The 27,972-nt window shown below is 53.7% G+C and overlaps 3 protein-coding genes across 7 annotated transcripts in view; 2 read left to right on the top strand and 1 right to left on the bottom strand.

Annotated features, from left to right (window-relative positions):
* Positions 1 to 4,762, top strand: part of LOC147645525 (uncharacterized) — a gene marked incomplete at its 5' end in the record, with an annotated part of 62,031 nt that extends 57,269 nt beyond the window's left edge. Inside the window, 1 exon segment of the mRNA XM_086874517.1 lies at positions 3,343 to 4,762. Within this exon segment, the coding sequence (XP_086730643.1) occupies positions 3,343 to 3,936 (594 nt within the window).
* A 4,369-nt stretch (positions 4,763 to 9,131) lies between these two features.
* LOC111944805 (maestro heat-like repeat-containing protein family member 7) lies at positions 9,132 to 16,014 on the top strand. 5 transcript variants are annotated; one of them, XM_086874506.1, is made up of 16 exons: positions 9,132 to 9,439; positions 9,631 to 9,772; positions 10,021 to 10,085; positions 10,195 to 10,839; positions 11,024 to 11,172; positions 11,430 to 11,577; positions 11,784 to 11,974; positions 12,057 to 12,194; positions 12,466 to 12,580; positions 12,757 to 12,894; positions 13,110 to 13,286; positions 13,406 to 13,561; positions 13,721 to 13,822; positions 14,839 to 14,941; positions 15,218 to 15,275; positions 15,577 to 16,014. In XM_086874506.1, exons 2-15 carry the CDS (start codon positions 9,655 to 9,657, stop codon positions 15,259 to 15,261), a joined length of 2,289 nt encoding a protein of 762 aa, XP_086730632.1. In that variant the 5' UTR covers positions 9,132 to 9,439; positions 9,631 to 9,654; the 3' UTR covers positions 15,262 to 15,275; positions 15,577 to 16,014. The 5 variants fall into 5 exon arrangements, with proteins under 5 accessions (XP_086730632.1, XP_086730633.1, XP_086730634.1 ...); XM_086874507.1 differs by having other exon boundaries at positions 9,139 to 9,439; positions 9,606 to 9,772; XM_086874508.1 differs by having other exon boundaries at positions 9,155 to 9,439; positions 9,616 to 9,772.
* Positions 16,015 to 21,209: 5,195 nt separating this feature from the next.
* Positions 21,210 to 26,785, bottom strand: LOC147645524 (uncharacterized). Its single transcript, XM_086874515.1, has 11 exons — positions 26,569 to 26,785; positions 26,141 to 26,212; positions 25,687 to 25,758; positions 25,413 to 25,484; positions 25,221 to 25,322; positions 24,661 to 24,768; positions 24,306 to 24,377; positions 23,610 to 23,708; positions 23,062 to 23,169; positions 22,267 to 22,441; positions 21,210 to 21,739 (listed from the first exon to the last, which is right to left on the bottom strand). The coding sequence occupies exons 1-11, from the start codon at positions 26,663 to 26,665 to the stop codon at positions 21,496 to 21,498; spliced, it is 1,221 nt and encodes a 406-aa protein (XP_086730641.1). The 5' UTR covers positions 26,666 to 26,785; the 3' UTR covers positions 21,210 to 21,495.
* Positions 26,786 to 27,972: the final 1,187 nt, after the last annotated feature.

Raw genomic sequence — 27,972 nt, 5'->3', positions numbered from 1 at the left:
TAGGAGGAAACTTACAGGAAACATTAATGAATATGTATAAGCATACAGTATATGAGTTTAGCTTGAAGTGCTTTGTTTTGAAGGTGAGGCAGGGTGGGAAGCCTCCGTACCCTGGTGGGTTTTGCTTATGCTTTAATCATACTTAATTACTAGTAGATTATATATATAAATTTTATTTTTTTGTTAAACTGTATTATTTTACTAAACTGCATTCTTTTACACCACACTATTATTCAGTTTAGTAAATTGTATTTGTTTTTAATTAAACTGCCATTAAGCCAAGGGACCTAGTTGTCAAAATTCTAATTTCATTTATAACAATATTTTAGCAAAGAAAGCTGGTACAACAACATTGGTATTTAAAAAACATGACGCAATATGAGCTATATTAACAAAGAAGGCACCTTACAGTGACAACATTCTACTGTTCAAACTGTAAAACATCTTTGTGTACTGATCAGGAGGTCAGGATTTACTCTTTACAATCCTGATGCTGAATGTCTCCTTAGGCTGTCTGGCCACAGAGAAGAATGAATCCCTTGCAGGCTGCCCCTGTTTGGACAACCTGCTCCTCACCCCGAGCCTCAGCATGTCTGACATGGCCCACCTGGGACAGACATCCCAAAACATTGATAACATTTCTCTTTAGAATTTTTCTTTATCATTAAAATCTAATTAATTAAAAAAATAAAATTTTATTATTTTATAATAATATTGTTCTGTATTTTTAGAACCTAATTTTTATATTTATATAAAAGAATTGATACATTTTTAGCAACTAAAAACATTATCATTCCTTGGTCAAAGTACCACAATTCCCTTCATTAATTAATTGATCACTATTTATCCCTCTTTATGCTAATTTGTCCTACTTTTAGTGCTTTGATCATATTTTTTAATCATTTTCTCAGACAGGGTAAAAGGGACCACTTTGGGGTCCATGGAAACTTTTCTGGGGAACATTTGGGGCAGTTTTGTGTCTGGGGAGGGAATTTAGAGAGAACTTGGTGGTCTGGAGGACACTTGGGGGAGCCAGGTGGGCACTTAGGGATTCTGTGGGACAATTCGTGGTCTGGGGGAGCACTTGGGCATCCAGGGGGGCTCTTGGAAGTCAGGGAGGGGAATCTGGGGGCCCTTCGGGGTCCGGGCGAGCACTTGGGGGGCTGTAACGGGGAATCTATGGGTCGCGGGGGATGATGTGAGTTGTAGGCGCCGGTATAATACGGTTTAATGGGGCCGCGGAGCATCACGGGAGTTATAGGCGCATCTCCAGTGGATTCCGGTGGGGCGTGGGGCATGACGGGAGACGGAGTCATGGCAGGAATAGTGTTCCATGGGCGCCGCGGAGCATGATGGGAGCTGTAGTCCAGGAAGTGGCTCGGAAGGCAGGTTTGGCGGTGTGGGGAAGCACTTGGAGAGCACTTCTGCGTCCGAGCCGTGGCTGCAGGTCCTCGGGGCGAATGTATACGGCTCGTGAGCACTTGGGGGGAACCTGGGGAGCTCTAACTGGGCCCTTTTGGGCAGGGGACACGGCAGGAGGTTTGGGCGCGGAACTGTGTTCTGGGATGATGGGAGATGAATTCCCAGCCGTGTCTGGAAGGGGCATCTGTTGGGTCGGGAGCATTCAGGGATCCAGGGATGCTTTGGAGGGTCCTGAACGGGTGCTGAGTGAACACTCGGGGATCTTGGAGGGTTTGGGGCACACTTATGGGACATATGGGGGGCGATACTGGGGTTCTGGGGAGTGCAGGGCATAATCCCAGTTTCTCCCAGTTCCTTCCAGCATGATCCCATTTGATCTCAACTCTCCCAGTCAGCCTCAGCACGATCCCATTCACTCCCAGTATATCACATTTGCCCCCAACCTGGTCTCAATTGCCCCCTGCAGCCTCCTACTCACTGCCAGTATCATCCCAGTATGATCCCAGTAAGATCTGTCTCCCTCAGTGTGATCACAGTCTCTCCTGGCATGGTCCCAGCTGCTCCCAGTATCATCCCAGTATGATGTCAGTACACAGCCAGTGCAATCTCAGCCACTGCCAGGACGATCCCAGGATGATGTCAGTACAAATCAGTCCCTGCCAGTGCTGCCGCTCCTGGGATCCCCCAGCCCTCTCTGTGTTCCCCCCTCCTGCATCTTCCCAGAGGAGCCTCAAGGGTTGGCAGTCCCCAGCCAGGGTCCCCAGCCAGCCCCAGGTTGGATCTGCAGCCCCCAATTTTCCCAATCTCCCAGCGGGTGGGAGCAGCGGAGAGCCCCACGCTGCCCATCCCGACCTATCCCAGCTCCATCCCCGCTCCTGCCGTGGGCTGTGAGGGGTTTGGGAATGGGTCACTGAGGTTGTCACTGCTCCTGGGGGAGGAGGGGGAGGGACAAAGGAAGATCATAGAAAGGAGAAGGAACCACAAATTCACGGGACCCTCAACAGCCTGGAGAGGAGCGGGGGGGAATCCTTGGACCCCCTGCACTCCAAAGCAGAGAATCAGGGGAGAAGGGGCCATGGGAATCCAAAAAGCCCCATCATCCCTAAATGAGGAGATGGAAACAGGGGAAACTTTTTGGATTCCTGGCACTCCCAGTAGCCTGAAAAGGGCAGGGACTGAGCAGACAGGGGAACCTGAGTGCAAGTGTAACCCCCAGCAGCTGAGACAGGGAGGAACCCCTGAACACCAAAGGCGAGAGACCAGAGATGGAGAGCTCCTGGGAGGCAATTTCAGGGCTGAATTTTGGTGTTTGGGAGGTTTTTATGGGCCCCAGATGACCGGTGACTTCTAGAGATGGACTTGGACTGAGAGACATTCAAAGTCAATGTACTCTTCCCCTATTTTACCCATACCAGGATTTCCCAGTCCTAAACCTTGTCCGGATGGAGAAGGAGGCTGTGAGAAAGAGGAAGATGCCCCAGGAAACCCAAGTAGGTGAGGAGGAAGTCAGTGCCCCTTTCCCCCTCTCTTCTGCTCCATCTCCCAGCCCAGCCTGGCCCCCGGCTGCAGGACAACCCCGCTGCCAACACCGTCCTGCCGGGGACGCACTGGGGGGATCTCCTTCCCCTTCCCTCTGGCACGGAGGCAAATCCCATCCTCTCCTTGTCCTTCCTCCCCCAGACAAGGAGCTGAGGATGGAGACCAGGGAGGAAAAATCCCTGCAGCAGAACCTCGTGGAAGAGGCCATTTTGAGCAGCTCCACAGCACAGAAATCCAATGGGGAGGAAAAGCCCCAGAGATCCCGCAGGAGGAGGGGCTCCAAACCCCTTTTCCTCTGAGGAGGAAAGACCCACCCTGTGCAGGGAAGGTGACCAGAGATCCAGCCGGGGCTCTGAGCTGGTGGTCCATGAGCAGCTTCAGGATGGGGAGAAGCCCTATGAGTGCTTGGAGTGTGGGAAGAGCTTCAGCCACAGCAACAGCCTGATCTGCCACCAAATGATCCACACCAGGGAATGGCCCTACAAGTGTGGGAAATGTGGGAAGGGCTTCAGCTGCAACTCCCAGCTCGTCATCCATCAGCACATCCACACTGGGGAGAGGCCCTACGAGTGTGGGGAATGTGGGAAGAGCTTCCGCCAGAGCTCCAGCCTCATTACCCACAAACACATCTACACAGAGGAACGGCCCTATGAGTGTGGGGAATGTGGGATAACCTTCAGGTGTAGGTCCCAACTGATCATCCACCAGATGATCCACACTGGGGAGAGGCCCTACGAGTGTCCCAAGTGTGGGAAGAGGTTTCAGACCAGCTCCAGTCTCCTCTAGCACCAGCGGATTCACACAGAGGAGAGGCCCTTCCGCTGCCCAGAGTGCGGGAAGGGCTTCAAGCAAAGCTCCCACCTCTTCAGGCACTGGCGCATCCACAATGGGGAGAGGCCCTATGAGTGTCCCCAGTGTGGGAAGAGCTTCTCCAAGAGCTGTAGCTGGGCCAGACACCAACAGAGGCACCACTAAGGGAAGCCCTGTGAGTGCCCCGAGTGAAGGAAGAGCTTCATGTGCTGCTCCAGCTCCATCCCCTATGGGAGGCCCCACGCTGGGCAGAGCCCTGATGACCCACGTTTCCCGTGATCTGCATTGGGAAGACAGTGTGTTGGTGGTGATTTTGTTTTGGCTCTAATATTCCTTTGATTCATCTTCATCCCTTTAAAATTTACAAAATTGGAGTAACAATCAACAGATTCATCAAAGGCATCTAAAACCTCACTTTTTACTAGTGCTTCAAGGGAATCTGGGATTCAGGGAGGTACATGGGAGGGTTTTGGGGGTTATTTGGTGTATTTGTCTCCATCTTTTGCCACTCAAGGAGATGAGAGAGTTTGATCTGTCACCTCAAAACCACTCAATGCCCCCCAAAAAATATTCATTCCCACCCACAATTACTGGATTCCACAGGTCCTCAGGGTGTAATGCCTTAAGTTTTAGCTTTCATATTTTTCATATTCTGCGCTGCCTAGGTTTGTAGTTTTGAACTTCATATTAAGTGTTGGTGAGCTCTCTTCACAGAGGAGGTAGACAAAACAATTCCTTTTCTAGCTTGATACTAAGGGCAGTTGTTACAAGTTTCAGGCCCAAAAGCATAAACCAGGGTGGACTGAAGAGAGAAAACAAGAAGGACAGGGCTTCGTCATCTGAAGCTGTAATTGGACCATGAACCCAAGTATGGTGATGGACCTCAACTTCTAAAAATGTGAGACCTTGTGATCAGTTGTCCATTTTTGTGACCATTTTTGCTCCATCTTGGGTGTACTTTTGGCCAGGCTCTTGTACTGCCCAAGGTGTCTCCTTTAAGGCCTTTAATAAACTTTATTCTTAACTTTGTCTAGCCTCTGTTCTAGGTCAGCCTTCTGAAGGCATCAGGTGGAATGGGATTGGAAGGGGATTGGGCCAAGTGGGATGCAAATCAGGAGGGGTGAGATGGGCATTGGGTGGGGCAGGATGGATGTGATGGAGTTTGGGAGGTGTGAAATGGGGGAAATAGGGCTTGGGAAGGGGGTCTTGATGTCAAGCAGGGATGGGATGGGTTGGGATTGGGACTGGGGAGGTGGGGTGGGGTCTGCAATGAGACAGTCAAAGTTTGGGGATAATGAACAAAGGGGGAGCCCATTACTGAGTGAGTTTTTGGATATTCCACGTTCCTGCAGAGATTTGGGGGTATCTTATGATTCTGAGGTGGTTTTGGGGCACTCCCCAAGTCTTAGGGGGTTCCTGAGAGCAGCTCCATGAAGCCCCACTGCCAGGAGTGGTTGCCATGGGCATGAGCTCAGAGCTGTAGCCAGAGTGCATTGCCTCAGTGCTGGAGAGCAGAGAAATGATGAATGGCCCCAGACATCTCCAGTGTGCGTTTGGTGTCAAGATGAAAAATGAGGGATGAGACCACTATCCTTTGAGATGATTTATTGCTCAAATAGTTCGATAAGATATCAGTCTCAAGGCATGAGATTAGTAGAGGAGCAACAAGTCAGCCATAGCTTGTGGAAGTCAGAGTTTCTTCTCTGCACAGAAATATATAACATTTTGGTCCAATAGGCCAATGGAAAACTGTTCAGACTATTCACTGAGTCCTCATAGAGGTATAGTGAACATTGTTTATTTCTATCTTTAGCACACTTTTGTAGGGTCTGACAGGGTTCGCGGGGCTTAACAAGCTACTATTGGTTAACACATATTGTTTACATTCTTTTGCATGTACACCATGCCATTGTTTTTCTTTATTCTCGCTGTTCCAGGAGAGTTTCAAGGACACTGCCTTTAATATTGTCACCTGAATTAAAAGCTGGGTTGTGCAGACAGGCTTTTACTAAAATATCATGCTTTTACTCTATTAAAGTATTTCCTTACATAGGGAATATACATACAGTAAATACAGGATATGTTATAATACACAGAGTCCTAAGATCTTTCTTTTGTTGCCCAGGGTGTGCAGGGCATACGGGAAGAGACGGAAATGGGTGCTTGTGCTCAGCAACCTGTCAGGGCATGCCGTGGTGCAGGGAAAATGGCCAGAAGCCCCTTGGCTTTTGGTGGTTCTGCGGAAGGCACAAGCCCTGTCCCATCCAGGAAGCGCCATCTGTGTCCTGCTGCCTGTGTGGTGCTGGCTGGGTTGCTGAGGGCTCCCAGGTGCCTCTTGATCCAGCTCCTCTGGAGCTCCTGTGGGGCTGCAGCGCTGCTGCTGGGCCAGGCTGGGGGAGACGCTGAGGGAACAGGGCACTGGGAGGCTGTAAATGGATGAGGGGCTGTGGAGGCCCAGACGGGACAAAACCATGGGAAGGCGTGAGGGGGATATGTGGAGGCTGGAGGCTCCAAGGGGACAGGAGGCCCCTGAGGGGCTGGGGTGGTGGGAAGACCTGAGGAATTGGGTGTCAGAGGCCATAAGCAGCCCCCGGGCAGCCGCCTTGTTCCTGACACCCAGCTGCTCCAGTGCTTCCACAAAATGTCTCCCAGGCCTGCAGCAGAAGCCCTCAGGGCTGGGACACCACCCCTCCAGGAGGGTGGGGACAGCCTAAGGTGCCCAGGCTGGGCTGGCTGGGGACATGGAAGGCAGGGGGGTGCTGCCAGGCCACGGCCACTGGGTGCCTCCAGGAAGGGGCAGTGGGCAGAGGCAGGGCTGGCCACCAGCCCAGGCCCTCACGGCTGCCCAGGCCACGGTGCTGTGACCGAGGCCCCCCTGACACAGAGCTCAGGGCCCACAGAGCTGCTGCCACCATGGGGAGGGTGGCGATGTCTCCTCGAGCAGGGCTGCAGAGTCGCTGCTGCTGAAGAGGCTCTGGAGCCACAGAAACAGCAGCAGAGTGGGCACAGGAACAGCAGCACCCCAAACATCGGCACCTGCACAGTGAGGCGTCCGCAGCAGCCGAGTGCCAAACAGGGGGAGGCTGTGGGCACAGCTGCCTTTGGCTTGGCAAAAGCCTTCAGCAGAATTGGCCACAATGGCTTTCTCTTCACTTGCAGCCTCACAGCAACACTTGGCAGCTTCAGCTGCAGCCTGTGCCCGTGACTGACTTGGATGGCCGTGCTTGAGGGTGGGCTCGCCTTCCACACTCAGGTGTCCCAAGGCAGCGGCATTGGTGCCATCGTGAGAGAGAGACACTGATGAGGTTCAAGCCTTGTGCCACACCTGTCCTCCCTCTCTTCTGTGAAGGCATCTTAATGACAGAGGCGTCAGCTCTGAAACTAAACCCTGGACTTGCTTAGAACTAAGGAAGAAGCAGCAGGCACTGAAAAAAAGCAGGGACTTACACGGCTCAGTTTTGCTGTCCACTTGGGGAACCACAGAATTCCAGAGCACTTTGTGTTGCAAAGTATTATAAACATCATCCAGTTCCAACCACCCTGCCATGGGCACAGGTGGTGTGCAGACACAACTGTCACTAGAACTGGAAGAACACTTCTCCATGTTGACCTTTTCTTCTCCTGGATTTCAAGCAAAGATGAAAAAATCATCTGGTGAATCACAAATGAATATTGTAGCTCACAGAATTAGGAGCAGGAGTCTCCAGTGGCCCATGGTGTGTCCATTCAACCATTGTTAGATCGTCCAGTTGGACTCAGCCCGGTGCAGCCTGGGCACAGGCACCAGGCTGGTCCATTTCAGCATCCCCAAGTCTTTGTGGTTCCCTGTGCACCCATTGCCTCCTGAATCCATTCTTGAATTCCCAGTTACTGCTGTGCAGGACATGAGAACACAGGAATAGCTTGTTTGGCTCATTCTTGTGTTCGCTGCTCCTGCCTAAAGTAATCATCAGGACTACATGCTGATGTAAAGATATAGCCAAACAGCAAAGATTTTTTCTTTAATGTCTAATACTAAAACCTTGTGTGACTGTTCAGACACTCTAAAATCCAGGGTGAAAATGACAGCTTTGGTATGGAAGAATCCTAGAAATTTTGACATGTGATTTTTCTAGTCAAGGATTTTAATGCCAATGCGGAAACTACAAAAATATTAAAACTTCTCATTTGCAACCCCTTTGAAATGGCATCAGCACACTTACAGGAGACAGGGTGTGACAGCAGGGACAGTACTTGGCAGTTCATGGCTTCAGATGTGGGAGATAAATATTTTGCCTGGGTTCAACCTGAAGTTCATGTTTTCCCAGGGTTTTGATTGACTGGTCATTGCCGGTAAATTTAATAAATGCAAAAGGATGTAAAAGCACAATTTCTGGAGAATGTGCACCTGGGAGAAAACTGGGAGAAAACCTTGAACACAGCCAGCAGGCTCTGGAAAAATTTTAAAAAGTTAAAATTAAAAAAAGATGTAGCTCTGTGATTGTCCAGGCAGGACTTTTTGTGTCTGGGGAAAATGTCTGCCTTGTACCAGCTGCACACAGACAGACAGGCAGCAACTGAAGCCTTGAACATCAGAGAGTGGGCTAATGTTTCTCCCAGAAAAACAGACCGAAGATCAGACTGAAATGTGACAGTGCCTCCGTACAATCAAACCATCCTAGGAAACTCAGCAGCTGATGGTGTTTTTGTGCTACTGCAAACCCCTTCCATGGAAAACCTCATTCCAGGAAGGAGCAACATCATCTGACAGATAGCAAGTGGGCAGCAGTAGCTCCAGGAGCTTCCTGCAGGAAGGAGCCCAGCCCCCAATGCACATGGGCTTTGGCTGCCCTCTGGCACAGAAGCCCCTCAGAGGCACAGGTCTCTGGGGCAGGAGATGGGCACCAGCACTGCCAGGGCTCGGGGGGTGGCAGGTCTGCCTCGGTGGGGACTCTGCCACACCTGCTGATTTCAGTGCTGGCCGGGCCCCAGGGCTCAGAGCAGCATTTGTGCCCTGGCCCACACGTTCCATGTCTGTGTCACACCTGCAAGTTTAGAATGGTCACCAGACAGGACGTGTCCCAAGAAGGCCGTACCAGCTTCTACCCTTCCATCTGTGGCTGCATCGGCAGCCCTGGGGGCTCCTTCTGCTGCCCTGAGCCTGCAGAGCAGGACAACATTTGCTGATGGTTTGAGGCGTTCCAAATATCCTGTTGGGCTGTCTTAGACACTTTGGGCAAGGGATTCCTTCCAACCTGGGCCACTTAGGGGGGGATGGGGGCTGCCCCAGGGCAGAGGGCGGTGTGTGCAAGGGCCCTTTGTGACACGGCGCAGCACGGTCACCATGGGATGGAAATGGACAGGGTGTCAAAGGGCCCTTTGTGACACATGGTGACATAGGAGCTGGCGGTGACAGGGCCACACCACAGTGCTCGGTGCATGCGACAGGACAGGACGCGCCAGAGTGGTGCTGTGAGGAGCCCCCACACAGCGCACTCATTTGTGTCTGACCTGGAGCTTTTCCGAGGCTTTACTCCTACAGGTGACCTTGTGGAAAGACTGCGGGACTCGGTGGCCGTGGCCTTCCCGAGGCTTTTCTTTTGCAGGTGTCTGCAAGGCCGGACTGTGGGACTTGGTAACCCAGAGCTTTCCTGAGGCATCTGCCATCCTTCTGGCCTGTGCCCTCAAGGTGAGACTGTGGGACTCGGTGACCAGAATCATTTAAGAGGAGTCTCCTGTCATTGTGGCAGGAGCCCTCAAGACCAGACTGCAGGACTTGCTGTCCTGTAGTCTTCCTGCAGCATCTCTACCGCAGGTGTCTTCAAGGCACAACTGCAGGATTTGTTGACCCAGAGTTTTCCCAAGGCATCTCTCTTTAAGGTGCCCTCAAGGCCAGACTCTAGCATGGCAGGCAGATTCCTCAGCCTCTTCAAAGTGGTCAGGGGGAAAAGGAAGAAGGACACTGGAGCTGCTCCAGCACAACAGCCTGAAGAGCCGGAGCAGTTCCAGCCACTGCAGGATGGTGAGTGGCAGAGCTGGGCCACAGGGCTGATGGCTGCAGCCAGCTTGGCCCCATCCCATCCCACCTGCTTTGGACATGCCCACAGACAGAATGGAAGAGGGGCCAGGGCTGCCCCACCCCCCACAGCAGCCCTGCTCCATCCCCTGGCACATCCCAGGGCTGTCCCTGCCTGGGGAGTGCACGGCTGGGCTGTGTTCTCCAGCCTCTCCCACAGCCCCTCAGCTCTGGCTGCACTCGCTCTTTGCCAGATGCAGCCATGGACCGGACCCAAGAGCAGGACCCCTCCCGTGGCCGCTTCCGCAGAACGCTGAAGGTACCTGCAGCCATCCCCACCTGGGCTGGGCCTGCTGTCACTGCTCAGCTGAGAACTGCACTTTTAGCACTCCATGGAACATGCCTAGCTTCTCTTTGTTCTCCTGCAGATGTTCCGGAAGTTTGTGCCCATTCAGCGCAGAAAGAGCAGTACCACAGCAACTGAGAGCACAGCCAAGCCTGACTCTGGGCTGACCGAGCTCCAGGCAGAGCCTGATGTCAGCCCAGATTCATCTGAGCTCTCAGAAAAGTTTGACACCGCAGTGACTGAAAACTGGGAAGAGGCTTTTCTCATGTCAATGACTGAGGATGTGGCTATCACAGACACTATCAGTGGAGAGACTCAGGGCCTGACAAAGACTGAAACCAGCCCTGATTTGGCTGAGCACTCAGAAGACTCTGACAGTGCAATGAATGATCACAGGCCAAGGACTGACGTGGAAGTGACTGAGGACATGGCCATCACCAACTCCAGCACTGGTGTGGCCATCACAGACACTGTCAATGAAGAGACTCAGGGCATGACAAAGACTGAAACCAGCCCAGATTTGGCTGAGTGCTCAGAAGACTTTGACAGTGCAATGAATGATCACAGGGCAAAGGCTGACATAGAAGTGACTGAGGACGTGGCCACCACAAACGCTGACACTGGAGTGGCTCAGGACATCGCAAATACTGACACCATGCCCACTCCCACAATTATTCATGCTCCCTCTACAGATTTCTTTGAGGAGAGAGGATTTGCTTCTCAGCAGGTACCCAGCCTGGGGCTAGGGTTGGAGGCCTCCCAGGGTCGTGTGTCCCCTCAAGCCATGGCCACTGGGCCCCCTCAGCCTTTCAGGCCAGCACAGTGTGGTGGGAAGGGAAGCACTTCTTGGGGGAAGCTGGGGAAGCTGATCCCTTTTACAGTGCTCCAAGTCTTTCCCATGCCTCCTCCAGGTGCCAGTCATGGTGAAAAACATTCACCAGAGTCTCACATCCCATGTCACTGTGGGTGCCAGGCTGGCCACGAACATTCTGAAGCTGGCTGAAAAACACCCTGTTGATGTGGTGCTGACCCTCCTGCGCTGTGCCCCATCATGTGACAGGTATGGGGCCCACGTGCCTTGAGAGCTCAGGGCTCACCAGCCTTTAGGGCCCATTGCCCTGCACAGCCTGTCCAATGGGCTCTGCCCAACAGGCAGAGAGGTCCAGGAGCCTTGGGCCCCTCTGTTTCTCCAGGCTGCTGCCAATGTTCCCTCCCTGCCCCTCAGGGCACTGGGGCTTTGTCACTTGGGCTCCCACAGCTGCATAGGTCATGGTGCTATGACTGAGACACCCCTGATACAGAGCTCTGATCCCACAGAGCTGCTGCAATGATGTGGAGAACTATCGCCACGTCGGGACCAACAATGGAGAAGGTGCTGGCAATACTGCTCTGTGTGATGGAGGATTGGCCTCTGCACAGCATGTGCACCTCCGATGGGGACAACAAGACTGTTTTTTCCCTGGCTGTGAGTTTATGGGCCCTTGCTCAGTCCCAGATCACCTCTCCAGCAGCTCTCCACCCTCTCCCTGCCTCTGCGAGTGCTGGGCTGAAACCTGGGCTAGGGGCAGGCTCAGGGGACACCGGGCCCGCTGCTCCCCCTGCGTCTCCCCTTGGGCCCTGCCCCATGGACACCTCGGCACTGAGCACTGTCTTTGGGTGCTTCTTTTGCAGGCAACTCTGGTGCTCTGGGTGATTATCCAAGTGCCTGAGTGCCACGAGGCCATGATCCTTTATTCCGCCCGCCTGTTTGTGGCTCTGCTGTTCCATGTTGTCATCACCACCCAGCAGATGCCACCAGTGGAAGTTGACATCTTCTGGAGAGCATGCCAGGAGGAACACCGCCTTCCCAGCAACCCCAACAGGTGCCAGTCCTCCTGTCCTTCCCATGCCTTTGTAGACACTGCCAGTTTTCCCAGTGTGACCTGGGCTTTGCTCTGCACACAGGTTTGCAGTGCAGGCCATGAAGGCTCTGCTCTGCTGTTTGCACTATGATAGTGAGTTGATGGCTATGGAGCGCAAGCGTGGCTGGGACACGCTGCTCTGTGCTGACACCCAGCACTATGCCGTGGGTCTGTTGGCCAGGTGAGACCCCCTTCTCCCCACTACCTCCAGCTTTTGTGCCCGGTGCCTGAGGTGTCCCCCACAGTCCCTGTGGTCCTGGGCCAGAGGGTCACTGAGGGACGGCTGAGCAGACTGGAAAAGGCCGGGAGAGGATGCCCAGAAGGAGCCACCTCCCAAAGTACCCACAGTCCCTCCAGGGATGCTGAGGAAAGACCAGACCTCAGTGAGTCATTCCTAGGAGAGGTTTGCCCTCCCCACCTCAGGGTCTTGGTGCCTTTTTCCCCTCTTCCAGGGAGATGCACGGTGCCTCCCTATCCTTATGTTCTGGGATTGCACTCCGCCTGCTCCGGCTGCTCAGCAGGGAGGAGCCATGCTGGGATCTGCCCTTCCTGCCATTCCTTGTGGAGGTGAGCTTGATGGCCAGCACTACCTCACTGACCTGCCTCTCAGCTCTCTGCCCTTGCAGCAGCTGCCACAGCTGCCTGGGACAGTGCCTGCTCCCTGTGCTGCTGCCTGGACCCAGCCCTGTGTGGTTCCAGGCTCCTGCCAGCTGGGTCCCCTGTCACTGCCCTGTGCCTTTCAGGTCCTGGATTGCCTGGACTTGCGTGAATGTGGTGACAGCATCCTGGAGATCATGTCAATGCACCTGCAGAATGAGTGCAGGCAGAGGCGTCGCCTGGCGCTCAGAGGCCTCATGGTGCTCAGCAAGGATCCCTCGATGGTGAGGACAGGGCAGCAGCTGAAGCTGTGCTGGGGAAAGCAGCTCCTTGTGCTGGCTGGGCTTCGGGAGCTGAGGCAGCTGCCCCCAGCTCTCCTGCCTCACCTGCCTGAGTGCTTTGGGACAGCCCTTTGGCCTCTGGGCCCAGCGGCAGCAGAGTGGGGTTGCAGTGCCAGGGCCGTTCATGGCTTCTCATCACAGCCTTGTTTCCCACACAGGCCATAAGAATGTGCAGCCTGTCTCAAAGCCTTCTGGAGCTGCTGGGTGATGCAGACAGAGATGTGCTTGGCATGACCCTCCATGTGTTCACTAATATGCTCAAGAACAAAGACATTCTGATATCCAGTACCACTGCCCCAAAGCTGGCTGAGGCACTCCTGCTGCTCTTTGACCATGTAAGGCTCTGTACACGAGCACTGGCTGCTGTACAAAACTTTGTGCTTGACAGATATTTGGGCCTTCACCCAGGTGAGCCTGGAGTAATTGGTATTAAGTTCTTTTTCTCTTCCTTCAGGACCACAGCCATGTGCAGCTGCTCTCCCTTGACCTCTTCTTCAACATGATGGACTTGGTAATGGATGAGGGAAAAAAGCCCATGGAGAAGATTTTAAGCCAGAGCCTGATTCCCCTCTTCATCCACTGCTATGATGAGAACCAGCATGTGGCGAAGGTCAGGTTTTGTGTGATGCTGGTGCATCCCTGGGAGGGGCATTGGCTTCCTCATGCCCTAGAACCTCCCAGGCTGCAGCCTCCTCTGGGCCCTGTCACCCAGACAAGAGTCCTGTGCCCTTGGCTGCATTGCCATCTCTGCATCTCTGCTGCTCTCCAGGCCTCTCGGAAAACGCTGATTCGTGTGGCCGAGTTCCTAAAGAGGAGGAATCTCAAGCAGCTGATGAAGAAGGAGCAGCTGTCGAACTTTGCAGAGTGTCTGGTAAGTACAGCCTGGAAGCCCCAGCCTCAGCCTGGAGAAGACCCTTGGCCCCAGCACTCAGTGTGTGGTGCTGGCATCTGTGCCCCTGCCCAGTGCCGCACCCAGGGGCGCCAGCCTGCGCTGCACACACCGCTCCCTTCCCTGGGCCGCACACGTTCTTCTCCAGGCTCCCGTGGCCCCGAGCCAGGTGCCAATGGAGACCTTGGTATGCGGATAGAAAAACTCTATAACTCACAGAGTAGTTATGAGAGTAGGTATGAATTTATTCAGTGCTGAGGTGCATGGGGGATATCTCCTCCAAAAGCATGCACACCTTGGAGACTTGTTTCTCCCTTTTTATTCTCTACAAACCAGGGTTACACAGTATGCCTAATACATATTCATTTGCTAACCCTGCCTTTCCCTGCTTCATACTAAAATTAGTTCCACGCCTATTTGCAGCTGCACACTGCTCCTTGTTGGTCACTCTGGTGGTCGCCTGGGGGTCTTTAGGGCTGAAGTCAGCAATTTTCCTGCAGCTGAACTTTTCACCTTGTCTTTTTGTGCATGCTCCTTTCAGTTCTTTTGAACCCTCTCTTTCCATTTCTTGTGGCTTAGGGGTCCAAAAGAATCCAAGGAACCCCCCTCATCCTATGGTGCATTTATGCTTGCATCCTGTTTACGTATTCTAGCTCTTTATCTCATCCTGCAGTCTTAATTCTCTTCCTGCTCTTATGGGAGCAGTCAGCATTTCACACGGGTTTTGTAGCCCCTTCTTTTACTCAAGGCAATTTTTATAAATGATTCCTAATTCCTAATTTCTCTGTTTCACCCTGGCCCACTGGGGCTGTGGGCCGGGTCGGCACCGCGGCTCCCCAGGCAGCACCCGGCCCTCTGCCCCCTCCAGAGCCCGGCGCCAGCGGCTGCTGGCCGGGCCTCAGGGCTGGGCGGGCACGGGAGGCCGGGGCTGGCCGCAGGCAGTGCCCGACCGAGGGGCACAGCCCGCGCCAACCCTTCCCTCCTGCCGCTCTCTGCAGCTGGCACAGGACGAGAGGCGAGCAGCTGAGCACCTGCGCCGGGCCCTGCCGTACCTGCAGAGCCCACAGGAGTCCCTGCGAGCGGCGGCCATCAGGTTCATCGGTGAGCCACGAACCTGGCTGGGCTCCCTCCCCGCCCCGCCGCAGCTCGGCCCCAGCCGCGGCTGCTGCCCCGGCATCCGGGCCCGGCGCCCTGGAGCCCCGGCTGCCCGCGGGGCTGCTGCCAGCCTCTGGCAGCCGTGCCCTTGGGCTGAGTCAGGATGCGGCACGGGCCCGGGCTGAGCCCTGCCGGGGGCGGGAGGGCGTGTGGCCCCAGGGCTGGCAGCGCCGCTGGCAGGGAGCTGTGCCGCTGGGGCCCTGACAGGCTCTGTGTTCCCAGAGATGGTCGAGGTGCCAATGAGGGGGCAGCAGGAAGAGCTCTAGGCCTTCAGTGAAGGGTGAGTGAGTGCTGTCCTTGGGGGCTGGCGTGGGGAGCTGCAGTCTCTGCCCTGGCCACTGAGGGCTTTGCTCCCTGTGTGGACAAGGGGCGGTGTGGGCAGAGCACAGAGAGATTTCAGGGACGTGGGGCGGGGGATTTGGCGGGTGTGGATTCGTGACCAGGACCTTGCAGCTGATCCCGTTGGCCACTCCCCTCTTGTAACTCTGGCAAGAGCAGGCTGGGATGGCCTTGGCAGGACATTCTCCTAGGATTCCCACAGATGCGGGCTCTGATTGTGGCTCTGTTCCTCTCTCTTCCAGCCTTTTAAGCCCTGAGGAGGAATGACAGCCCTTCCCAGACAAACACAGTAGCTCAACTGATATTCAGTGAAAGAGCTGCAGAAGTACACTCATCTGCTGGCTCAGAAGAAACAGTGTTCATTGAAGACCTCCAGATACCATGGAAGATGAGAACACCTTGACACCAGAAGAGACCAGCTGGAGCTCCAGGCACAGCTAATGATTGGCACAGCTGAGCCTGTGGGAAGCTCATGTGGCTTCAGGCCTCTCCCTGCCTGTAGATAGTTCCCTCCCTGCAGCCCTCAGACACTGCCCACTCCTTCTTTTTCCCTTCCACTCTCCCTCCCTTTTGACAGCTCCATCCCCCCAGCCCTCAGACTGTGCCACCCCCTTTTTTGCCTCTCAGCTCATCCCTTTGCTTTGCCTTCCAGCAATAAACAGTTTGGCTTTTTCACTTAACGTGCATCTATGTGGAGCTGAAGGGTCACAATTCTGGAGTTCTGTGACACAAATCCTGAGCCCTGAGACACACGGGCCCCTCCTGCTGTTCTCTTCTGCACTGTGTTTTGTTCAGAGATGCAGAGGAACGAGCGCAGATCAGGCTGGATAGGTCCCTGTGCTGAAGGTCCAGTTCCACAACATTGTGGAGTTAAAGGTCTTGCTGAGCACCCTGAGCCTTGGATTTTGGAAGAGCCAAGCTGAGTATGCCCTGAACCCTGCTGTGAGGGGTTCTGTGTCAAGCATCCACAGATGGCAAAGGAGCTTAGAATGCCTGAGGCTTTCAAGAATAGCTTCCTGAAAGCACAGTAATGCTCCATCCCTGCTCAGGATCAGGAAGAGGGCAGAACCAGAGAGCATCTGGGCTTAACAGGGAGCTGTGGGTGTGTCTAAGAGCAAATGAAGCAGCAGCACAGTGGCCGAGACTCGGACGCACAACCGTGCCGGCGTCCGGAGCGCTGTCAGGCAGTGCCGGGATCCCGGCTTTGGTTCTGGGCCCCACAACTGAGGAACTGCAGCCCCTGCCTCAGAGCCTGTCAGAAAGCCAAGCAAGTGAGACCAGAGGGAGGGCATCCTTCCAGTCTCTCTTGGGCATGGCCACAAAACAGCTCCTGCTCCTTCTTCCTCCGCCTCTGTTTGGGCTCTGCTGTTACAAATGGAGACAAGTTTAGACAAGTTCTGCCTTTGTCTCAGCTTTGTGGCAGCAGCTCATTTTGAGGCAGCCTGCACCCCAAATGTCTCTCATTCACAAGTTCTTAAGAATGGCTGATTTGGTTTATTATAAAATGAATTCTTTATTGAATTGACAAAGGATTAACACACATCAGACTTTAAATAGACCACTTAGTACATAGGACAAAACAAAAAGAGCCACTACTAGATCAAAAATACAGTGGACAATAAAGGGTACCTTGTTATAAATCCATGTTGTGATACTGGCTTTTGCAAGTATTAAGATGAATGCTGTATGTTCTATGCTTTTGCAATGTCTTTTTCTCCTGCTAGCAAGTTTTAGGCATAGGTCAAGAAGAATTTTGGATGTTAGGGCAATGTCCTGTCTGTGCAAAGCAAGATAACCTCCAGGAAACAAATGATGGGGCCCAGGCTGCTATCAACACTGACCACCTGCAGAAGAAGGAAGCCCAGCCCAAATAAAAATGTGCTAAAGGGAAATAAAATCTGTAAGACACATGCTCTAAAAAGGCGGATTCAGGGTGTAGAGATGCAAAATACTTTTTGGAAAAATATGAATATGCATTAAAACCCCACAGCAGAATGGGAGTGTTCCAAAGATATCAGGTGTGTTCCTGGCAACGCACCAGGATACCCTGGCTGTTTTAACCCTTTGCTTTATTGTCTTTGTCTCCTAATTGTCTTTTTGTTTATATTAAACCTTTTATAATTTATTAAGTGAGTGAACCTCGTTTTTCACAATAGGAAGGAGTTCTTCACAGAAAGGCTGATTGGGAATTGGAATGGGCTGGCCAGAGGGGAGGTGGTGGAGTCACTGTGTCTCTCTCCAGTGGTGTGGGGGAGTGACATCAATCTCTGTGCAATAACTGATTTTGCTTTAAAATAATTGCTTCAAAATTGCTTCCTGTTCCACCGTGAGTGTCTGTGCTGGTTTGTATTAGTTGATAGTTGGTGAGGAGGGAAGAAGCCACCCATGCAAATGCTTTTTCTAGGAGGGGGCTGCTAAGAGCTTCCTCTGTGCTTAGCAAAACCAATAGCTGGCTGGCTCTGAGAATTGACAACCTATGAAACCATTTAGAAGCTGGATTCTCCTCTGTGAAATCCACATTTTAAAGACAGTCAAGCCGAGGAAAGCTCTCTGTTGTTTCTAGCTGTGAAGAGTTAACTGGGTGCTGGTCACGCCGGCCCTGCTCCACCCTGGCCTGCACCGAGCTGGGCTCCGCCAGGCCCCCTTCACCACAGCCCGCGCAGCCCCAGCGGCTGCCAGGCACAGGGAGGGGAAGCCATCGGCCTGCAGCTGAAATTGAAGGAAGCAGGGGCCTGGGACCAGCCATGCAGGCAGAACAGCCATGACTGTTCTGGCTGGGCCCCCTGAGATCTTTGCACAGCTCCAGGGCAGCCTGAAATTCATCACTGTGACTGCTTTTGGACCAGGCAAAAACCATCATGATCATCTGCAGGCCTGGGTGAGATATTAACTATTTCAGTGCACAGATGAGACCTGCAGACCTCGATCCTCCCCTTGGGTGAGAGAAAAGGACAGAGTGAGGATATGTAGAAGACAACATGAAGACGCCAAAGTCAGTAAAGAAGGAGTCAAGTCCCAGATGAAAGGAGAATGAGGAGATGCCTTAGTATTGGGGCTGAAAGTTCTTTTGGTACGGCCATGGACATGGACTATGATACACTAAAATATCCCCTTTAATTCATTAGAAAATATGGAGAGATGGAGTGTTCAAACTCTAAACATGGGCAGAGGCCTGTAAGAAACGGTCCAGAGTTTCCCTCATCTGCCTCATAATCATTGCAAGAACAGAGACTGAGACCCTGAAGACACCAAGGGACTTTGTGCAGGGGTTCTGGCCTGGTTGAGGTGGAAGCTTGCCAGGCGATTGTTTGCAGGCGTGCTTGCTGTGCTGTCAAGGTACACTGCCTTCATTCCTGCTGGTGAGCAGGGACTTGTAAGGAGCGGCCTGTTCTGTACCTTACACCTGCTTCCCAGAGCAAGGGGTCTCATCAAAATAGCCGAGGAATTTCCCCACCTCTTGGCCAGCTGCCCCTTGCTTTGAAACAGACTGTAAAAATGACTTTTCCAAGTTACTTTCTTTGAGAGAGATGTCTCCATGGAAGAAGACACCGGCGACCCTGTCTTGTCCGTTGGTAGCTATAACCCCCCCCCCCCCCTTTTTTTCTCCTTGCATTTTGCCTCTTTATCCCTCTCTCCCTCTCTCTCTCCCTGTCCTCTATCGCATCACCCTTGTTGCTGGCACTAAAATAAAGACGCATTACTGCTGTTGTGATTTAAACTGAAATCCTTTGGTGTCCTTTTTGCAATCTGAGATCAAACGAACCTCTCATGACTCCCACTTGTGTTAGCGGATCGTGACACTCGGGAGCGGGGTGACCCAAGGTGCGGCTTAGAGCAAATGCTCCACGGCACGAGGATATTGGTAGGCGCACGGTGGAGACAAGGATGAGGAGGAGATCTCCAGTATGGGTTCCAAAGGCTTTTACTCCACTGGAGCATCCAGGGACTGAAGACCAAGAACACAACTGAGTGTGGGTTTTTATATGGGGGAGGCCAGAGGGAGGGTACAAAATTTTAACCAATCGGAAGAAACTATGGGAGGAGTGGAAGGTTCCATTCAACAATACAATAGGGGAAACAAGGGGAGCAGAGTGGGTCACATGGGCCAATGGGGAATTGGAGATTAGGGGATTTCCAGAGGGGCGGTTCAGGTAGGAGGCTGGCCTAAGGGAAGACTGACAAATGGGTGTAATGACAGATGGGGAACATGAGAAAACAAGGGCTGGGCTTGAGGCAGGTTGGATTGATAGGTGGGTAGGAGGATACAAACTAGGAGCAAACCAATGACTTAGGGGAATAATTGGAGAAACCATTCAAACAAAGCAGACATCACAACAATAGAACTGTTAACCATTACAGGAGGTGGCATCTTCAAGAGGCGATGGCATGTGAGTGAGCTCTTGCCACATTGACACTCATTGTTCTACGTAGAAAGGGACATTGAGAACTTAACCTCCAGCATTCTCCATGGATCTCAAACTGTCATGTGCCAGGGCTTCCAGATAATCCATGTTCTGATATCAATCTAGACGGGAGCACAGATCAGAAGTCTTTCCATGGTGCCCCCAGTGGAGCCGTGTCCGCCTTTGTCTGTCAGGAAAAGGGATGCGGGAAAAGTGGGCAGGTGCCACCCTGCTCTATTTGTGTGCCAGGCCTGAGCCTCAAGTGTTTCTGGTTTCTTAGCTAATTTCTCCCTGGCTCCTCTTTAATATGAGCAAGAGAAGAGCATCGCACAGTCCAGTTTGACAAATAAGGCTTGTGCACAACTGAGTGCTTCCACTAAATTAAAAACCCATGGTGCTTGAAAGCCAACCTTCTGTTTGCTCAGGCCTCCTCACCTCTGTAGATGAGGTGACTTTATGCTGCTGGTATGTGGGTTTTAGGAGTATGTGGGTTTTTATCTGTGATAGAGGTGAGGAAGTGTTGAACTCATTCCAATGAGCTGGCCAAAGCAGTGACTTTAGTGTCTCTTTGGCTGGGAAGTAGCACTGGCCTTGTTGAACGCAGCAGCACGAGCAGGGCTCCTCCAGCAGCAGGGACACACCATGAACCAGGAGGGGACCGTGGTACCAGAGGGGACTGTGTCACCAGAGGGGACTGTGGCACCAGAGGGGACTGTGGCACCAGAGGGGACCGTGGCACCAGCCGTGCCCAAGGCCTGAAAAGGGTGGCAAAGTCAGGTGGTGCTGCCTGGCTGTATGAACAGCTCAGGCAGGGCGTGGTGAGGAGCCAGATCTGGGGGCCATCCAAGGAGTCCTGTCAAGAGCAAATGGTTCTAATATTCTCTCTGGGAAAAAAAAAGGGGCAATCTTTAGAGTGAACTGAAGTGCTAATAAAGATTTGCTCACATATGGTGGGGTTTCTCTGCAAATGGGCTTTGATGGGAAATTTCTGACGACATTTAGTTTTGCTCTTTAAGTTGAGCACCTGAGTAGCTTTGTTGAGGAATGGAGAATTGTTTGTAGATCAGTATTTTCTCAGGAGGAGCCTTACATTTTAGCACAGGAGGAAGGTAAGGCAAAGGTTTAAAATCTTTCCCCTCTTGAAGTGACACACTTTCTGAGGAGTCTCAGGAGAATTCCCCTCAGCCACTGCCAGGGCTGTTTGCCTCTTCTGCAGGCTCAGGATTCTGGGAGTTCCAGGAGCCTCAGCTGCCATGGTATTTTCCTCTGAATATTTCTTGTTGTGCAGTATACAGGGAGAATATTTTGTGTGAGATTCTCCTCTGGGCCTTGAGGTGAATCTCAGTAATTCTGTTGATTTTCATGTCCAGATGAACTTTTTTGTAGATAGGAAGGAAAAGGGAAGAGGCACCATGGAAAATTAATTGCTCAAAATTTGAGTGGCCCAACCACATTAAAAATGAAGTCTAAACTGAAGAAATCTTTTATTTTTATTTTTTTTCCTTGCTAGGTGGGGTAAAACATGAAGTGTAAATAAATAAAGTTCTCTGTAAAGGTTCAGCCAGCACCCAGCTGTATGAAAATCAAAAGGGATAAGACAGGGCATGGGAAGAATCTTCAGCCCTTCCCATTGAAGGTAAAAGAGTAGGAAAAGTGCCTCTGGCTGTTACCCACAGGTAATGTGTTATTTGTAGCCAAGAGCAGATGCCCCAAGCTGCTGGTGGCCCAAGCCCTGTCATGGCTGTCCCACTTTCAGTCCTAGCTGGACCAGGGTGGCCGGCTCGGGAGGGGAGGAGGTGGGGGGATCTCAGGGGGCTTCCTCTTCACAGCCGGGCTGGGGGGCCGTGGGGGAGGCACGGAGTGCTGGTGCTCTGCTTTCCAGGTCGACTCCTGCTTCTGAGGCCACATCTGAGAGCTGTCGAATGAGGCAGTCTCTGGGCTCCCTGGGGGCAAGGGAGAATCACACCTTCTTGGCTGGTATGCTGGAGCTGCAGCAGGGTGACTGTGGAGAGAGGAGTGGCTGAGGCCCCCAGCTGCCGTGGGCACTCCGGGATCCTCCTGCACAGCAGGGCCCAGAGCGGCCAAGGCTCCCCAGCACGGCTGGAGCTGCTGGCACAGCTTGGCCCAGTTGGACAGCTGCCCCTCAAGGCCCCAAGCAAGCAGGGGATGGCTCTGGGCAGGGTCCCTGACCAGGAGCGGGCCCCAGAGCACCTCTGCCTTTCAAGGGCAATCTCGTCCCCGCTCTTTCTCCTGCCCACCTTGCTTTGCCTCTGCCTGCTGCTCCTGGGGCTGCTCTTGGCCAGGCAGCCTCAGTGGGAGCCAGCACTGGCTGCAGCCCCAGTGGGCTCCCCAGGACATGGCCCAGCAATTAAGAGGCCAATGAAAGGCCTGGGCAGCAGCAGAACTCTCAGCAGAGTTATTTGGGCAACCACTGACTACCCACAAGTGCACAGCAGCCTCACTGGGAATGTTTCCTGACTATGAGCAGCCTTTCAAGAAGCTGGAGGGTGGAGATGAACAACAACTTACCGTTTCTTGTCCTTCCACCACCGGAATCCAACATAGCACAGGAGCATGGAAAGTGGCACTGTGAACAGTGTCACTGCTGTGCCTATCATGCAGGACTTGCGCGCATCCTGCGGGCAGAACACTCTTGGGGTGCTCGATGGATTCTCAGCATTTATACTGGACTTGCCAAGCGCATCTGTGGGAGCAATGAGCAGCGTGAGCCTGTGCTGTGCTCCATTGCTGAGCTGGCAGCACGGTGGATACGGCCAGGACATTCTCTGTTTGCCCCAGAGCTGGGGCCTGCAGGCACCTTGCCACCCCTTGGCACAGGCTGTGCCACCCAACAAAGCCCAGAAGGCCGAGAGCAGAGCCCGGGACAGCACAGCTGCTTGGGCAGTGGCTCCTTCCAGGGACACAGGCCAACCCATCCCTGAGCAGCCACTGCCACCCCTGACCCTCCCTGCTCTCTGACAGCTCCCCCAGCCCAAGGGGACAGAGCCAGGCCCTGTAAGGGGCCAGTGCATCCCCTGCCCAGTTGGGAGCCAGGGCTGGCTGTGGCCCTGGGCTCATGGCAGGGCTCCCACTCTGGGCTGCTCCTGTGTCTTGGGCCTCTGGATGCTTAGGGCCAGCTCCAGGAGCAGCTGCAGGGGGAGAGATGTTGGTGCACAAGTCCCAATTCCCAGGGGCAGGGAATGAGCTCCAGAGGCCTGGAAGCCGTGGCACCTCCAGCTTTGGCTGCTGCCGGGCCATGCAGGCCCTGAGGGAAGAGCTGCTGGCACACAGCCCTGCCGAGGGAGAGCCCAGCACAGCAATTACCTCCTGGGCCTGGGCCTGGCATCTCCTCCTTTCCTGCATCAGGAGTTGGCACAGGGCCATTCCTTCCTCTAGCATATGCCATCATCTGCACAAACATCTGCTCCAGCACTTGAGAAAGGAAAAGGGACAGCTGCATAAGATAGAACTGTTCACCATTAGGGGAGGTATCTTCAGGAGGCAATACTTGTTAAAGTCATGGATAAAGGTCAGGAAAATATCCAGGTTATTGGGGCTGGGCCAGGGCCCTCCCTCCTCCAAACAGCCACTACACCTGATCTAGCCCAAGACCAGGAATTTCAGGGGATCTCAGGGTGTGCATGGCCTATGCTGCAGTTTGGGCTCCCTGTCATCTGATGCCAAATGCCTTCCTACAGGGACTGGGGAGAAGCTGCAGCCAGGCCATGCTGGGAAACAGCCCTGAAGGCCATGAAAGCAGCAGCGGGGCAGCAAGGCTGCCATGGATCCCTTCCTGCTGTGCCAGGCACGGCGTGTCCAGATGTGCCCCTGGCTTCTGGATGTCAGGAGAAGGCTGAGGGACATGAACCCACCATGGCGTCTCTCCAGATCACTCAGCATCCTGTCCAGAAGTTGGGATGCCTCCAGGGATTTCTTGTCTTCTATCTCTTTGTTCTTCCATCTTGGAGGACCTTAATGGAAAGTAGTTCTGTTTCTCCATCAGTCCAGAGTAGCAGTGAGTGTACCCGGATTCCTGGTGCCCTCCAAGGCACTCCCTCATCTCTGCCTTCCACTCAGTAGCAGGAGCAGGGGGGACAAGGTGCCTGCAGTGGGCCCACACTGGGATAGAAGAAGCCCCTTGCATGGCAGTCAGGGGAGAAAAGACTCCCTGGAGCTGCCAGCAGCTCTGAACTGAGCCCCAGACAGGGCCAGGGCTTGGCAGCAGCAACAGGAGCAGCTCAGTCCCCTGGGGCTGGCAAAGGAGCCATGCAAGGCACAGCCCTGGGGCACAGCCCTGGGCCCGGCCCCTTCCTCTCTGCTCTCCTTGTAGCTGCACAGAGCACACGGAAAGTGACACTGGCATTGCACATGGGAAGAAGATTGATAGTTAAATGCTCCTTCCTCCCACTGACAACAATTCTGTGGGATCACTCAGGGCTCCAGAAGGGAGGGGGGCGATGTTTCCAGAATCCATCAGCCTTCAGATTCTTAAGGGAAATGGCATGAGGGTGAGCTCTTGCCACACTCACACTGATAATTCTGTGCAGAAATGGACATTGAGAACTTGCCTCCAGCATTCTCCATGGGTCTCAAACCATTATGTGCCAGGGCTTTCAGATGCTCCATGTCACGATCCCAATCTAGAAGGGAGCACAGATCAGAACCATTCCATGGTGAGCTGGGATCCCCTTCTGCCTTAGGGAACTGGGCACTGCAAGGGGGTCGGGGAAGGCCATGGGAGCCACATGTCAATGGACATGGCCAAAGCTGCAGAGGGGCCTGGGCAGCTCTGGGCTGGCCCTGGACGCTCTCAACGCCTTTTCCATGCTCTGTGCAAAATCCCTGAAAGGCAGGCACTGCCAAGCAGCAGAGATTTACATCTCAAGCCTCAGCAGGGCTCAGGCCCAGAGGCACAGCAATTACCTCCTGGGGCTGTGCCTGGCATGGCCTCCCTTCCTGCAGCAGAGGCTGCCCATGAGCCACTGCTTCCTCCGGGAAACGCCGCCTTCAGCACAGCCTTTGGGTTCATCTCTGGAGAAAGGAAAAGCCACAGCTGGATCAGATGGAACCATTCCCCTTTCAGGGAAGTGGTGTCATCATGATGCGATACTAGTCAAGGTCATGCATAAGGATTAGGAAATCATATAAACTTATGGAATTGGCCAGGGCCCTCCCTCCTCCAAACAGACCCTCAACCTGATCTAGCCCAAGACCAGGAAATTTCAGGGGATCTCAGGATGTGCATGGCCCATGCTGCAGTTTGGGCTCCCTGTCACCTGATGCCAAATGCCTTCCTGCAGAGGCTGGGGAGAAGCTGCAGCCAGGCCAGGCTGGGAAACAGCCCTGCAGGCCATGAAAGCAGCAGTGGGACAGCGAGGCTGACATGGATCCCTTCCTGCTGTGCCAGCCATAGCATGTCCAGATGTGCAGAGAAAGCCCCCAGCTGCTGAGTCACAGGAGAAGGTTGAGGGACATGGACCCACCTTGTCCTCCCTGCAGCATTTCCTTCAGCATTTGCTGCATGGTATTGGATGGCTCATGGGGTTTCTGGTGTCCTGTAGCTTTGTTCTTTCCTCTTGGAGGACCTTATTAAAAAAATATATATCCATTTCCCAGGAATGGATCCTACAAAATCAGGGTTCAGCTTGTGGGATCAGCAAGGACACAATACTCACCCCTGCGATGGGAGCTGGGCTTGCGTGCAGCATCCAGCCCAGGAGCCTGGAAAGTCCTCCCTGCAGACACACCTGTAACTCAACAGTCACAGAAGCTTCAGTCATGTCTGCTGATCTGCACAGGCAGCACTGAGCCACAGGAGTGGTGAGGGGATCATGCAGGGTGAGGGCACACACGTGCATGGCTCTGTCCTGACACTTTCAGCGATGCTGCCCTGGCTGAGCTTCGGGCTCTGAGCAGGCAGCTCCCCCAGGGGGAAAGGCCTTGACCTACCCTCACCATGTCCCAGAGCCTCAGTCCTGGATGTGGGTTGAGAAGCCAGATCACCTTCACCAAGAGGCTTGGCTGCAAAGAAAGGCAGGACAGAAGAGTTCCCATGGCACTGTAGAAGATCCTCAGGCTCCCTGGGGCTGGCAAAGGAGCCACCCGAGGCACAGCCCCGGGGCACAGCCCTGGGCCTGGCCCCTTCCCTCTCTGCTCTTCTCCGTGGCTGCACAGAGCACATGGAAGGAGACACTGGCATTGCACATGGGAAGAGATTGACAGCTAAATGCTCCTTCCTCCCACTGACAGCAATGCTGTGGGATCACTCAGGGCTCCAGAAGGGAGCAGAGCGAGGGTTCCAGAATCCATCAGCCTTCAGATTCTTAAGTGAAGTGGCACGTGAGTAAGTTCGTGCCACATTGACACTGATTATACTGTGCAGAAATGGACATTGAGAACTTGCCTCCAGCATTTTCCATGGGAATCAAACCGTCATGTCCCAGGGCTTCCAGATGCTCCATGTCACGATCCCAGTCTAGAAGGGAGCACAGATCAGAACCATTCCATGGGGAGCTGGGATGCCCTTCTGCCTTAGGGAACTGGGCACTGCAAGGGGGTCAGGTAAGGCCATGGGAGCCACATGTCAATGGACATGGCCAAAGCTGCAGAGGGGCCTGGGGAGCTCTAGGCTGGCTCTGGTCACTCTCCACCCTCTTTGCAGGCCCTGTGCAAAATTCCTGGAGGGGCAGCAGGACCAGCGCAGGGTCCCTGGGGACTCTCTCCCTCCCACAGAAGAAACCCTCCCTTAAGCCCTGCGGAAAACCATCCCCAACGCTTCCCAGGGAGAAGGAAGTGCTGTCTCAGGAAAGGGAAGCCAGGCCCTGGGCTCACCTGCTCCCTGTGCTTGCCATGGAGCAGCCTGGGCAGCCCTGTCAGGCAGGGCCACTGCCAGGAGGAGCAGGAGGAGGAGGCGCAGAGCAAAGGCCATGGTGCCTTGCCCACTGCCAGTCCTGCAGCTCTTGCTGCCACCACTGTCCTGACACCGCTGTCCCAATGTCAGCACCGCTGCTGCCGCTGCCGCTGCTGCCACAACAGTCGTGGTCAAGGACTGACTGCTCGGTCCTTGTGGTGCTGTGCAACCACGGGGCTCTGGGAGCTCTGTGACCTCAGAGCCTGCTGTCACCTCAGCCTGCTGTCACCCCAGAGACTGCTGTGACCTCATGGCCTTGGCTGTACCCCCTGAGTGTTCTCCCATCTGTACTCCAATCTGTACTGGACTGATTGTAAATCTTTGACTTCATCAAAGGGTCATTGCTAAACAAAACCTTGGTTTTGCCTGCTGACATTGCTGGTCATGTTCTGTCCCATGAGATGCTCTTGATGGTTCCCTCTTTTCCTGGGCATGGCACTGGAGGAGGTCCAGGCCCAGGTGATGCCACTGAAGGAAATGTGCCCTCAGACCAGGGACACTCAACACAGACTCCCCCAGCCCCTCGGGGCCCTGCTGCTGGTCACAGCAGCCCCTGCCTGGCTCCTGCCTGCCCACACCGTGGTCAGCTCTGCCTGCTCCTGGACATGGAGCTCAGCCAGGGCTGGTGCTGTGTGGGCTTTGCTGGTGGTACCAGCCAGACACTGGGGTGACAGCTCCACCTCTTTATTGGAACAGAAGAGCTGTGTCAGGCCCTGCCCTGGCAGGAGGGACCCACCTTCAGTCCAGGCCACAGAGCAGGGTGGGTCCCTTCAGGGACACAGGGCCTTGCTGTGGGTGGTGGCAGCATCTGCACAGCAGCAAGCTGGTAATGCAGCTGTGGCAGGGACATCACGTATGGGCATGGAGATGCGAAATGTGTGGTGCAGGTGTCCCTGAAGGAGGTGTTTGGCCTTTCCTGTGAAGCTGCAGAGGGGAATCTGTTGAGAGAGGAGTTGGCTGAGGCCCCAGCTGTAGCTGGCACACAGGGACCCTCTTGCACACTGGGAGATTCTCACTGTGCTCACAGTTTCCCTCTGAAGACTAAGAGCTGAATGTGGATGGGCTTAGCAACTGGTCGGCAGGCCTAACAATTGAGGTAGCATAAAAAGAAATAGAGAAAATACAAGTTTATCCATAGCAAGGAAGAAAGCAAGGCCGTTAGCATGGAAACCAATAAAAAGGTGCATAAGGGGTATTTGCAGTTGTAATAAATGGAATTGGTTCGTGCTAACTAAATTGTAACTGTTCTTAAAGTTATTATTAGAAACAATCAAGAATCAGTGTTACAAAGCAGATGTACCCCTTTGCAGATGTTACATGTCAAA

Source organism: Cyanistes caeruleus, unplaced genomic scaffold (assembly GCF_971803275.1).
Source record: "Cyanistes caeruleus unplaced genomic scaffold, bCyaCae1.hap1.1 HAP1_SCAFFOLD_240, whole genome shotgun sequence".
Classification (NCBI taxonomy): Eukaryota; Metazoa; Chordata; class Aves; order Passeriformes; family Paridae; genus Cyanistes; species Cyanistes caeruleus.
Note: the sequence above shows the minus strand (reverse complement) of the source record. Positions and strands in the feature narration are given on the sequence as shown.

Excerpts from the sequence above, each read along its gene's own strand:
- LOC111944805 (XM_086874506.1), top strand. The coding sequence starts at position 9,655 with ATGGCAGGCAGATTCCTCAGCCTCTTCAAAGTGGTCAGGGGGAAAAGG. Across the intron at positions 13,287-13,405 it reads TCCTGCTGCTCTTTGACCAT|GACCACAGCCATGTGCAGCT; the intron begins GTAAGGCTCTGT and ends CTCTTCCTTCAG. Across the intron at positions 14,942-15,217 it reads GGCGGCCATCAGGTTCATCG|AGATGGTCGAGGTGCCAATG; the intron begins GTGAGCCACGAA and ends CTGTGTTCCCAG.
- LOC147645524 (XM_086874515.1), bottom strand. The coding sequence starts at position 26,665 with ATGGCCTTTGCTCTGCGCCTCCTCCTCCTGCTCCTCCTGGCAGTGGCC. Across the intron at positions 25,759-26,140 it reads TCCCATGGAAAATGCTGGAG|CCAAGCCTCTTGGTGAAGGT; the intron begins GCAAGTTCTCAA and ends CTTTCTTTGCAG. Across the intron at positions 24,769-25,220 it reads AATGCTGCAGGGAGGACAAG|AGATGAACCCAAAGGCTGTG; the intron begins GTGGGTCCATGT and ends TCCTTTCTCCAG.